Source organism: Rhinoderma darwinii, chromosome 8, assembly GCF_050947455.1.
Source record: "Rhinoderma darwinii isolate aRhiDar2 chromosome 8, aRhiDar2.hap1, whole genome shotgun sequence".
NCBI classification, from domain to species: domain Eukaryota; kingdom Metazoa; phylum Chordata; class Amphibia; order Anura; family Rhinodermatidae; genus Rhinoderma; species Rhinoderma darwinii.
This window is the reverse complement of record NC_134694.1, coordinates 68,240,390-68,254,311: the sequence shown is the minus strand read 5'-3', so window position 1 is coordinate 68,254,311 and position 13,922 is coordinate 68,240,390. Positions and strand designations below refer to the sequence as shown.

Sequence of the window (13,922 nt, the reverse complement as noted above, 5' to 3'; positions counted from 1 at the left end):
TCAGTACGGGACAGTCGTCCTGCAGAGAGGCAGGGACTCCTAGCATCGTACATAAGTATGATGCTAGGAGCCCGGCTCCCTGCACTGTGTTCGGTCCGGTACTTGCGGCCGAAATACGTCCGTCAATTACAGACGTAATTAGTGTGTGTGCACATACCCTTAGCCTGGGTTCACAGTTTTTTGCAGGCAGAAAATCTGCCTCAAAATTCAGTTTGGAATTTTGAGGCAGATTTTGCTCTGCCTGCACGCCGATCTGCCCGCGGCCATTGAGAGAAGCGGGCTAAAAACACAGCGCAATACGCTTTCTCTGCCTCCCATTGATGTCAATGGGAGGTCAGAGACGTAAACGCCCGAAGATAGGGCATGTCCCTTTTTCCCGCGAGCCATTTTTGTCGCTCGTGGGAAAAACTCCTCCGCCTTCCATTGAAATCAATGGAAGGCATTTTCGGCCATTTTTTGGCGCGTTTTCCGACGCGGTTTCCGCATCAAAAAACACTGAACTGGCCCGTAGAAATCTATAGATACAACATAATGTCAATGTTTTAGGTCTTTACTATGAATATAATGAATTTATCACTGTATGCGGGGACTAGAAATTATGGCTTCCTATATATCATCAAGCAGGAAAGAATGGAGCAGATTCACTACTCAAAATGCACCAGAATTCTGGCAATACGCTAAAAGACACATTTACTACCTTTTTTTAGACACTTCGACACACTTGACAAGGAAACATGACTTACCTGAAAGGGGGACGTCTAGAAAAAGGTTGTGGCTTCAAATGCCACACAGTGTGCCAAAAGGTCAAAAAATTAATAAAGCCAAAACAAACTAAGTCAACCGAGAGGTAGTATAAGGGTATGTTCACACGGCAGCGTCCGTAACGACCGAAAATTACGGGGCTGTTTCCAGGAGAAAACAGCCCGGTCATTTCAGCCGTAACGGCATGTGCAGGCGCTTGAACGCCGCGTCCATTACGGACGTAACTGGAGCTGGTTTTCCATGGAGTCCATGGAAAATGGCTCCATTTACGTCTGAAGAAGTGACATGACAATTCTTTGGCGCAGGCGTCTATTTACGCGCCGTCTTTTGACAGCGACGCGTAAATATACGCCTCGTGTGAACAGACAAACGTCAGCCGATTGCTTTCAATGGGCAGATGTTTGTCAACGCTTTCAAGCCGTAATTTCGGACGTAATTCGGGGGTTAAAACGCACGAATCACGAGTAAGTCCGTCTCGCTAGATGAGCCAAATTGATCATACAGCATGCACCTTTTTGTTAAAGAGGCTCTGTCACCACATTATAAGTGCCCCATCTCCTATATAAGGAGATCGGCGCTATAATGTAGCTGACAGCAGTGCTTTTTATTTTAAAAAAACGATCTATTTTCACCACTTTATTAGCGATTTTAGCTTTATGCTAATGAGTTTCTCAATGGACAACTGGGCATGTTTTACTATTGACCAAGTGGGCGTTGTACAGGGGAGTGTATGACGCTGACCAATCACCATCATGCACTTCTCTCCATTCATTTACACTGCACATAGGGATCCTTTTAGATCGCTATGTGCTGTCTTATACTAACACATTAACGATACTGAAGTGTTTAGACAGTGAATAGACATTCCACAGCATGTCTATTCACAATCTCTGCACTTCGTTAATGTTTCTGTGGTAGTTACAGCAGAACAAGCGTAATCCCGCGAGATTACGCTGTAAATGACAGGTTACAATGAGATTACGCTTGCTCTGCTGTAACTACCACAGAAACATTAAGGGATTGTGAATAGACATCCCGTGGAATGTCTATTCACTGTCTAAACACTTCAGTATCGTTAATGTGTTAGTATAAGACAGCACATAAGGATCTAACAGGATCCCAATGCACTGACTAAATGAATGGAGAGGAGTGCATGATGCTGATTGGTCACTGATTGGCCATCATACACTCCCCTGTACAACGCCCACTTGGTCAATAGCAAAAACACGCCCAGTTGTCCATTGGGAAACTCATTAGCATAAAGCTAAAATCGCTAATAACGTGGTGAAAATAGATCGTTTTTTAAAAAATAAAAAGCACTGCTGTCACCTACATTACAGCGCTGATCTCCTTATGTAGGAGACAGGACACTTAGAATATGCACAAAGTTTAAAGAGGCTCTGTCACCACATTATAAGTGGCCTATCTTGTACATAATGTGATCGGCGCTGTAATGTAGATTACAGCAGTGCTTTTTATTTAGAAAAACGATCATTTTTGATGGAGTTATGACCTATTTTAGCTTTATGCTAATGAGTTTCTTAATGGCCAACTGGGCATGTTTTACTTTTTGACCAAGTTGACCAATCAGCGTCATACACTTCTCCCTATTCATTTACACAGCACATGTGTAGCCACTTACACACACATTAACGTTACTGAAGTGTCCTGACAGTGAATAGACCTCACTACCAGCCAGGACGTGATGTCTATTCAGAATCCTGACACTTCTGTAGCGTTTCTGTGAGATTTACAGCAAGGCAAACGTAATCTCGCAAGATTACGATGTAACCTGTCATTTAAAACGAGATTATGTTTGCCTTGCTGTAAATCTCACAGAAACGCTACAGAAGTGTCAGGATTCTTAATACACATGTCCTGGCTGGAGGTAATGTATATTCATTGTCAGGACACTGCAGTAATGCTATAGTGTGTTTATGTGGCTGCACATAGTGATGTAATAAGAACGCTATCTGCCGTGTAAATGAATGGGGAGAAGGGTATGACGCGGATTGGTCAGCGTCATACACTTCTCTCCACAACGCCCACTTGGTCAAAAAGTAAAACACGCCCAGTTGTCCATTAAGAAACTCATAAGCATAAAGCTAATATAGGTCATAACTCCGTCAAAAATGATAGCTTTTCTAAATAAAAAACACTGCTGTAATCTACATTACAGCGCCGATTACATTATGTAGAATATAGGGCACTTCTACTGTGGTGACAGAGCCTCTTTAAGACAGTATTAGTAAACCTGCCCCCAATGTATGTCTATGGAAGGTTAAAATTATAAAAATATTTATAAGTAAATGAACTATATAGATCTTTCCCTCAACTCCTAAGCAGCAGATTTTGATTATTAGTCATAGTATGGATTCAGATACTCATCTATGGGACAGATTAAGGGTAGGAACACACACAGCATATATACTGCAGATTTTCGAAAATTCGCAGCATATTAGGGTGAGTTCACACAGTTTTTTGGCACGTTTTTTGGGCATGGAAACGCGACAAAAAACGGCCGAAAAGGCCTCCAATTGATTTCAATGGGGGGCTGAGGTGTTTTTTCCCCGCGAGCAGTAAAACCGGCTCGCAGGATTAAGAAGGGACATGCCCCATCTTCGGGTGTTTACACCTCTGACCTCCCATTGACATCAATTGGAGGCAGAGAAAGCGTATTTCGCAGTGTTTTATGCCCGCGGCGCTCAACGGCCACGGGCGAAAAACGCCGTGAAAATCTGAGTGCAGGCAGAGGAAAATCTGCCTCAAAACTCCAAACGGAATTTTGAGGCAGATTTTCCTCCTGCAAAAAACTCTGTGAACCCAGCATTATAGTAGCAGCAAAGTGGAAAAGATTTGAACAAATCTCATCCACACACAGCGGAAAAAATACGCTGAAAAAACGTTCAAATTGACCTGCAGTGCGTTTTTGTTTTTTTAAGCCACAGCATGTCAATTTATGCTGCAGAATCACTGCAGTTCTGTTGCGGGTTTTCCTCATGCAATAAAATAGGGCGATAAAACCTGCAAAGAGCTGTGTGTTTTGCAGCAGAAACGCTGTGGTTCCCCCAACAGCTTTTTTTTAGTTAAAAAAACTTATATACTTACCCCCGGCCGTTGTCGTAGCACAGCCTGGCATCCTGGGATGACGTGGACTACAGTGTCATACCAGGAGGCCAGGCTATGCTCAGAAGTGGGACGCATCGCCATGACAACGCTTCGGTGGTAAGTATAAACGTAATTTTTTTTATTCCTGCAGAAGACATGCAGCTTGAAAAACTGTACAATTTGGTGCAGTTTTTCTAGCTGACATCCCTGCGGTTTCCTGGACGGATACGCCGTGTTGTTTTATGTAACGTATCTGCCCTACGCGTTCATACCCTAAGGCTGGATTCAAACATGCAGTTTCTGAAAAAGTTTTTTGAGCCAAAGATAGTAGTGGATCAAAATGGAAGACGAAAGACACTCCTCAGTCCTTTTATATACACTTCTGTGGATAGAAAAAAACCTCAAAAAAAAACCGCACCAAAAACAGCACGCGTGATTTCAGCCTAAGGAGTTATTCGCACAGTGCAATTTTATTATATCGTTTTTGAAGACAACTAGGAGTGGATTGTAACGTCGCATGCGCCACTCCCACACAGACCAAAAGGAAAGTCTTTGGCAGCGCGAAATCCGGCGCCAGTTTCATGTGGACCGGAAGCCGCGGCCGGAGAGTAAGATGACTACTTCCGGCCATATGTTCAAGGAAGCAAAGGCGCAAGGAATAGGAGCGGAGGCGGCAGGTAAGTTATGTTCGTGTATGTGGTGTGTGTTTTACGTTCGTGTATGTTTGTGTTATACTGTCTGCTGAGCACTGTATCTAATCCTCCTACACTGTGCAGTCGCTCAGAAAATGGCGGCACACAGTGTAGGAGGTTTGACGATTCAAACCCCCTCCTTCTCCTGGCACTAGCCAGAATAAGGGAGGGGGGGGGGGATTGTGTGAGGACACTAGAGAGTGTGTGTACCCCAAATTTGCAGCATAAAGCAATGAGGTTGCTTTACCACATTGCCCATGCTGCAATTTTGGGAAGTGCTCCCTCTAGTGCCCAGCACATGGAAATGTTATAAATTAGAATCTAATTTATAATATTTCCTGACTTGTGAAAAAATTAAAACAATGTGTAATCACTCAAATAATAATTCTTTACCTTAAAAAAAAAAAAAAAAATTTCTAGCGACACATTCCCTTTAAGGTGGGAATAACCATTTAAATAGCAGAATACTTCGGAGCACAAGCATTAAGGTTATCACGTTTTGCGATTCAGCTTGCGTTTTACTTTACATTCGAATCACGGTTATGCGAAAATTAATGTGTGAATATACTCTAAACTTAGACTATTCAAATACCTCTGAAAAGAAGGAATAACCGGGTTCACACAGCGTTTTTGCGGTAAACCAGGATTAGCTCTTGAAAATGTACAAAGCGGTGAACCCATCAGAAGACTGCAGAGGACTACTATCATTTACAACCCACGAGGACAGCAAGTAAATTCTGTACAACTCAATACTAAATTACCAAGAATAAAGAGCACAGGTTCACAGCTGTACATACCTTTGTAATAAATAGGCTTGGATTCTGCGTCGTCTTCTGATGGATCTACACTTGCCAATTCCAAAAAGTCTTCAATCAGATCCAAGGATATAAGAGACTGACTGAAAACTAAACTGAAGACACAAGAAAATAATAAAATTGCAACAATTTGACAAAAAATTCTTAAGAACACACTATCTCCTAGAACAGCAAAATGTCTAGTCAAAGCAACAGACATGAGACTGCAGTTCTCCCTCCCTTACAATCGGACTGTTGCTCTAAGACCAGGTTAAAGAGGCTCTGTCAACAGATTTTGCAACCCCTATCTGCTATTGCAGCAGATCGGCGCTGCAATGGAGATTACAGTAACGTTTTTATTTTTAAAAAACGAACATTTTTGGCCAAGTTATGACCATTTTTGTAGTTATGCAAATGAGGCTTGCAAAAGTACAACTGGGCGTGTTGAAAAGTAAAAGTACAATTGGGCGTGTATTATGTGCGTACATCGGGGCGTGTTTACTACTTTTACTAGCTGGGCGTTCTGATGAGAAGTATCATCCACTTCTCTTCAGAACGCCCAGCTTCTGGCAGTGCAGCACTGTGACGTCACTCACAGGTCCTGCATCGTGTCGGCCACATCGGCACCAGAGGCTTCAGTTGATTCTGCAGCAGCATCAGCGTTTGCAGGTAAGTAGCTACATCGACTTACCTGCAAACGCCGATGCTGCTGCAGAATCATCTGTAGCCTCTGGTGCCGGCTCGTCTGACACGATGCAGGACCTGGGGAAGTGACGTCACAGCGTGATCTCTCGAGAACACGCTGTGTCTGCACTGCCAGAAGCTGGGCGTTCTGAAGAGAAGTGGATGATACTTCTCATCAGAACGCCCAGCTAGTAAAAGTAGTAAACACGCCCCGATGTACGCACATAATACACGCCCAGTTGTACTTTTGCAAGCCTCATTTGCATAAATACAAAAATGGCCATAACTTGGCCAAAAATGCTCGTTTTTTAAAAATAAAAACGTTACTGTAATCTACATTGCAGCGCCTATCTGCTGCAATAGCAGATAGGGGTTGCAAAATCTGGTGACAGAGCCTCTTTAAAGAGGCTCTGTCACCAGATTATAAGTGCCGTATCTCCTACATAACCTGATCTGCGCTGTAATGTAGATAACAGCAGTGGTTTTTATTTTGAAAAACGATCATATTTGAGCAAGTTATGAGCAATTTTAGATTTAGTTTCTTAATGCCCAACTGGGCGTGTTTTTACTTTTGACCAAGTGGGTGTTGTAAAGAGGTGTATGAGGCTGACCAATCAGTGACATACACTTCTCATTGTTCCAGCCCAACATGATCCACAGCACAGTGTGATTGTGCAGTGAAAGAAGCTGGGCTGGAACAATGAGAAGTGTATGACGCTGATTGGTCACTGATTGGTCAGCCTCATACACTTCTTTACAACACCCACTTGGTCAAAAGTAAAAACACGCCCAGTTGGGCATTAAGAAACTAAATCTAAAATTGCTCATAACTTGCTCTAAAATGATCGTTTTTCAAAATAAAAACCACTGCTGTTATCTACATTGCAGCGCCGATCAGATTATGTAGGAGATAGGGCACTTATAATCTGGTGACAGAGCCTCTTTAACACAGATGGTTTATTTTACATTTAAAAATCACATAACAAAAAGCTTACCATTTTATATAGTGCTTTTTTAAATGGATTTTCTGGAAATGCATTTTTTGTGTTTAAAAAAACCCCAAAAAAACCAAAAACACCTTACAAAGCCTATTGTAGTCTATGGAGGAAATACCAAACTCAGAGCTTACTTTGCTCTTGAAAAAATAAAAAAGGCTGCAAAACAAGGAGCTATATTTAAAGCAATATTAGAGAGCTAGAGAAAACAAAAACCAGGAAAAATGGAACTTACACCTTTTCACCAAGTTCTTCCGCCATGCGAAGAACGTCAAACAAAAGCATTATTTTCCCAGAATGATCCATAATCTCTGCATCAGCATCTGTTACAAAATCTTTGTACCAGTCAGCAGCTGGGCTACCTGGAGTGGAGGATGTGGCTTTGCCAATGGCTGAATGAGAAAAAAAATAAGTTCATACATGAAACCAAGCAGCGCTTACAGAGATTTAGGTCAGCAATATATAATGACTATCCTGTTTCTACTATACGACTGGTACCTATTCTGATCAATAGGAGCTATACAGCCATATGCATTCTACATTTTTAAATATACAGCTGCAAGAATAAGTGAACACATTAGAATGACCTGGATTCTGCATTGACTACTTAAAAAAAAAATTAAAAAAAATGGTCTGATTGTTACCCAAGTCACAATTATAGACAAGCACAATATCAAGTTGAAAAAAAAAAAGAAAAGATATTTTACAAAAAGTTCACTCAACGCATTTCCACTGTGTTAGTTCATACAAGTTGATTTAGTCCAAAAGCTGCTGGTGCTCGAAAATACCCCAAACTAAGTCCTGTGTCGACAGCGGGTATACAAGGCAATAGAAGTGAACAATGAAAGGTGTATCCAGAACTCGATATAAAAAATGTATGGTGTATTCGGTCATTGTAAAACAAAGATTAAAACAAAAATCCTGGGACCACGCTTACGCGTTTCAGACCGCTAGGGTAGTCATAGCTTTGACTAGCTATGACTAAGGACCCTAGCGGTCTGAAACGCGTAAGCGTGGTCCCGGGATTTTTGTTTTAAAATGACCGAATACACCATACAATTTTTATATCGAGTGCTGGATACACCTTTCATTGTTCACTTCTATTACAATCTCAAGTTCACAGTTTGTCAGGCAGAAAAAAAAAAAATCTATCTCAAAATGCCTTCAGGATTTTTGAAGCAGAGAATTTCTTGATGCAGGTTTTTTTAAAGGCATTTTGTAAATGGAATCCAATGCAAAAACCGAGGCAAAAAAAACCACTTCAAATGAGCGGCACTGTTTTTTTCTGTCTCCTATTGATTTCAACGGAGGCTCAGAGGCAGAAACCCCTCCAAGAAAATGCCGCTTTTATCTTTCTTAGAGTGGCCAAAAGTCGCTCAGGAAAAAAACACATCTTCCAACCCCCCCAGTTTTGGGGTGTTTTTTGGCGTGGACTCCGGGGAAATTCCATGTAAAAAAAACAGTGAATTTACAATAACTGAACAAATAACACACAAGCTATTGCACTTTATGTCTTTTATTTTGCAAATATCCACAGTGCAGGAGAAAAAGTTTACCCTTGAATTTCACAACCTGTAGATCGCCATTTAGCAGCAATCTCCTTCACAAGACATTTCCTGTAGCTGCAAATAAGATTTACACAACATTTAGGAGGAATTTTGGACCATTTCTCCCAGCAAACGCATTAGTTTATCAATATTTCTGGGATGCCTTAGATGCACAGTCCTCTTCAGGTCGTGCCACAGCATTTCCATAGAATTAAAGGGGTATTCCAACGGATGGCCAAAATGACCAAACTGCAGCATTACTGTCAATCGCCTAATAGATGTATGTCTGCACCCTTTCTATTGTAAAGTACCCTTAATTTACCTTATTATTGTTTCTTGGTGGTTCCTCTTTATTCATCAGTACACTTGTAATGGGCAGGTTTCCTAAAACAGCCCACGTGACAGTCGTTGCTGCCTAGACTACATTTCCCATTTACCCTTGCTGTTCCAGTTAGCTGTGCTGTGGTCTGTGTGCCGTGGGGTAAACCTAATAGTTTGACATGCCTTTCTTCCTCAAAAGACGCAGCATTGCAGTAATTATTGAATCCAGACATAGTGCTGGTAAAAAGGACTATGGCACAACGCATCAGCGCAGATCTGGGAGTCTGCCGAGAATACAGCACTGAGACTGTTCATTGAAAATGATCGCTAAACAACTGTGCATGATCGGCCAGATTTAGATAATGAACATTATGACGTATTTTTTGGACAAACTGAATATGGAAGGACTTGGTGGGCGACTTTTGGTGGGTTCATAACTCAAACGTAATATTTAATTTGTGTATATTGAAAAAAAAAATTACTTTATTGCAGAGCAACTTCATAGGCCAGAATACCCCTTTAAGGTCAGGATTCTGGCTTGTTCATTCCAAAACACAAATCATCTGTTTTGACCTCTCTCGAGTTACTGGTGTACTTTGAGTCATTGTCTCCTTTGCAACACCCAACGTCTCTTCAGATGGAGGTCATGGACTGCTAGACTTCCATTCTCCAGTAGAACGTTTTGATATATCGTTGAATTCATTGTTCAAGCAAAAGTAGCCCCAAGCCATGATTATGTCTCCACCATGTTTCATAGTTAGATGAGGTTTTAGTGTTGGTGTACAGTGTTCTTTTCTTTCAAGACATAGCGTTGTGCATTTTTGCTAAAAAAGCGTCACTTTTGTCTCATCTGTCCATAGAGCGTTTTCCCAGAAGCATAGTGGAACATCCCGGTGGTCTCGGGCAAACTTGGGATGGGCCACAATGTTTTTATGGACTGCAGCAACTTCCTTTGTGGTCTCCTTTCATGAACACCATCCTTGTTCAGTGTTTTTCTAATAGTGGACACAGAGGTTTCTGCAGTTTGTACAGTCTTCAGTCTGTCTTTGGCTGTTACCCCGGAGTTCTTATTCACCACTTTCAGGATTGCCCCATTGTGCTCTTGAAGTGATCATAACAGGACGCCCACCCTTGTAATAAACTTTCTATGTTTGTCTAACCATGGATTGATGTACACTCAGGTCTTTAGCAATGCCTTTGTAGCTTTTCCAGCTTCATGCCTCTCCATAACACATCTTCTGGAAGTTTTTTGCCCAGAAGGCATGGTTCACACTAACCAATTTTTCTTGAAAAGAACAGATGTGTCAGTAACCTGGCTTCATGTGCCTTTAATGGGCAAAGCACCTGTGAAACCCACACTTCCAATCTTATAGCCTCATAGAAAAAAAACACCTTTTGCCAATTAGTTCTTGAAAAAGTCATTAACATGAAGCCTCACTTTATTAGTAATCAATGCAAGAAATCTAGTCAAGGCTTCGTTCACATCTGCGTTGGGGTCCCGTTCTGACGTTCCGTCACAGGTTTCCGTCAGAACGAGACCCAGAGCAGACACAAACTGACACCGACGGAAACCAGAGGTGATGGAGCCGGTGCCCGTGGTTTCCATTTGTGTCTGTTGTGCACCGGACCCGTCATTTTGCCGGAAGCAATAGTGTAGAAGACTACGCTACTGCTTCCGGCAAAACGACAGGTCCGGTGCACAACCGACACAAATGGAAACCACAGGCACAGTCTCCGTCACCATTGAAATCAATGGTGATGGAAACGGAAACCTCTGGTTTCCGTCGGCGTCAGTTTGTGTCTGCTCAGGGTCCTGTTCTGACGGAAACCTCCGCCATAACGGGACCCCAACGCAGATGTGAACGAAGTCCAATTCCAAAGGGTTCAATTATGTTCTCTCGTGTACATAAAGAATTTGTTTACTGCACAAAGTAATAATATTAATACAAAAAACATTTTACTACCTGTTATCATTGATGTAGTCGTTTAGAGTTCTACATGGACATTGGGTCACATACACACTGTGTTGCTAAAAACAAAAGGTTGTAACTGCCCACAATTACCTCGCTGTCTAAAATTTTCAGCAGCAAAATGTTCTTGCATGTATACTGTATCTTTCGAAAGAAATTAGATGATGTGAAATGTACAGCTATAAGACACTTCAATTTTCTAAGGTGAATATAAAACATTATTTTAATATTCTGGGCTGCTGCTGTTCAATTCTACCTGCTCTACATCACTTCTCATAGGGTAAACGTCGGAAAGTTTATCAGGAATTCAAAAAGCAACAAATGCAGATTGCCAACACATCAAAATCAACCAGAATGAAGAAGTGCACGAGATTTTGACAATTTTAGGAACATTGCATAGAACTGCATCTATTGATATTGCATATAAACACAAACACTGTTCTTTTATGCGTTTCTTGATATTGTGATTGTCCCCCTATTGAATTTAATATGAAAAAGCATGGCACAATGAATAGATGCAGCATGATTTAAAATTGCCACACTGAAAACTGGCTGCTGCAATAAAATAAAAAACAAATGTGTTTGTGCCAATAACTTTAGCATAATTTTCTCGCATCCAAACTTTCACACATCGCATAAGAAACTCACTTTCTTCCACTTTAGGCACCGCAGGAGCGTTTGAAACGTCCTCTCCTTTGGCGTCTTTTCCGTTCCCACCACGGGACCTCGAGTTCCACACCTTAATAACTTCTACGTCATTATCACTTCCTTCCCCACTTGAGCTGCTCCCCTTTTTGCTTTTACTCTTTGATTTCTTCTTCCTAAAAATTGAAACAGTTATTTTAAGTATATAACTGAGCAACACTTACTTCTATTTGGCTTTCACAAGAAAAAATCCCAGCTGCTCAAATACAGCAGAGAACTCTGGGAGATGTAAGATCAATCCATCTATGTAGTCTAAGCAAGACTTCTGTCAGCAGTTCAAAAGAATTACCAAACGAGCTATTCACAATGAAAAAGACATAATTAAAAAAAATAAATAAATCTGAAACTAATTAGGCTGCTCACAGGCTGCATGCAGAGTAAATATACCTTCTAGAAAGCGGCGTCACCAGTTGATTCATAATTTAATTCACATTTTGGCACAACATTGCAGGACAAGTAAAATCAGTTGGCATTTATCTTTGATTGTTTGACTAATTCCTGGTGATCTTTCACATTACGTTATTGTTAAGTGATTTTCTGGCAATAGATGATAAACACAAAATAACTATTCTCGTAGGTAGACCGCTCTGCCATAGAGGCCAATTTTGATTGCATTCATAATTTTGTTGTACCCATCGGGGAGAGAGGAAGAATGTCCCTGCGGGGCTGTAACCCCTTCAATGCTTATATAAAAAAGTGCTTACGCTTCTTCATCAGAAGTCAGGGACATGGAGGATTCGTCCGAGTCAGATGCTATAAACTCTTCCATGCTGTCTTCATCAAAGTAACCCTAAAAAAAAAGAAAAACACACACATTTATGACGTCACTGCAATGGATCTCTCAGCAGCAGCAGCAACAGGCACTGTCGTGTTAAACTGAAACACATCTGTTTAGTCACTTGGAAAAAGTCTGGCTTACATCATTTCAAACAAAGCTTTAATAATGGGCATATATCTTGAAATATAAAGGAATATGATCAGAGATGAAAGAGCAGCAGTCAAATCTATAGAACTACATATTCTGAAAAACAAATTTCCATTATTTCACCGAAATTCTACCCACTATTTGGCATCGCTTTATGGGGAAACATTTAACAGACACAAAAATATGTAGTCTGATATCTGCCGTACCTTATTTTCTTTACTAATATAGTCCAGCTGCAAGCACCAAGGGTGAGTCCAGATCCTACTTAAAACTTGAAAGTCCTGGAAAAGTTTGGTTCCAGATTTGCCTCTTGTGCCTCCTCCCTCAACAACACCAACACCACCGCCACCACCTGTCAAGGTAGAAGGATTATAAGGGGGGACTACGGCAAGGTTTTACAAGATCCCAGCATATGTTTTCATTTCACACTTAACATATCAATATAGAAAACTGGTTTTGAGCATGAAAAGTTAAATTGAAAAGCAAGTGCGTTATCTAAAACCACAGAAGAAAAAAAACACCACATGCTTTGTGTGCACAGAAATAGAGAGAGTAAACCTAGATGTCAATTACGAGAAACCAGTCCAACCAATGCGCTAATAAAGCAGTGTAATAAAGCAGCTTGCAGCCATCCCGATTGTACAGTAATATGGTCACCGAGATTATACCCTCACTCTATATATTCAATCTGTGAACAGATCATTTGAGGACTTGATTTATTGGGAAGCTGGTTCAACAATGTTACAATACGGTGACCAATAGGAAAGGGTGTAGAGGAAGCGCCTCCTTTAAGAGGTGAGAAGCCTAATAAAGGAATGTATTAAACAGAAGTTGCATTACGTGAAATTGGCAAAAGTGTTAGACTCTAGGATTGTGCTGAAAATTATTGAAAAAGCTTTTCCAGCTCTAGTAAAAAAACAAAAAAAAAATACAATGGCAACTGCTTATAACACAAAATACTCTTCACTAAAATCCTTGACATACTGACATCACTGTGGCCGCGATAGTGTCGGTACAGCAGATCATCGCTACATATAGAGACCATCAGCACGGGGGCTTTAAAAAAGGAGCATGAGCCTATTTGTTATTTTGGCTCTGACCGGGAATAATTTATATTTTTACTTAATTTTTCATTTACAAATCATTTTGTAACATACTATTTGTCTCACTGTGCCAGCGTATGGGTTCTGTAATGCGGCCACGTGACCGCACCTGCTGTGAATTTTTAACTTCCTGCGAGTTCCGTGCCTCACCCCAGCCTGCTCTTCTGGCTGAGCCAAGACACGTCACGTCATCAATTACGTGTATAGGCGGTAAACCGGGCGGATGTTCCCCTAGCGCTTCAGAGCTTAGTTTCTGGCCTCACCCAGAATCCACGGGCAGAATGTTGCAGACGCTCTGGCCGGGACTCCGCTCCTG

General features: G+C 41.2%; 1 protein-coding gene across 1 annotated transcript in view; it reads right to left on the bottom strand.

Annotated features, from left to right (window-relative positions):
* Window positions 1–13,922, bottom strand: part of ATRX (ATRX chromatin remodeler) — a 224,913-nt gene that overhangs the window by 44,650 nt on the left and 166,341 nt on the right. Inside the window, exons 24-28 of the mRNA XM_075835712.1 lie at window positions 12,710–12,855; window positions 12,283–12,368; window positions 11,522–11,694; window positions 7,271–7,427; window positions 5,360–5,472 (exon numbers count right to left, since the gene is read on the bottom strand). Of these exons, the coding sequence (XP_075691827.1) occupies window positions 5,360–5,472; window positions 7,271–7,427; window positions 11,522–11,694; window positions 12,283–12,368; window positions 12,710–12,855 (675 nt within the window). The remainder of the gene's footprint in view (window positions 1–5,359; window positions 5,473–7,270; window positions 7,428–11,521; window positions 11,695–12,282; window positions 12,369–12,709; window positions 12,856–13,922) is intronic.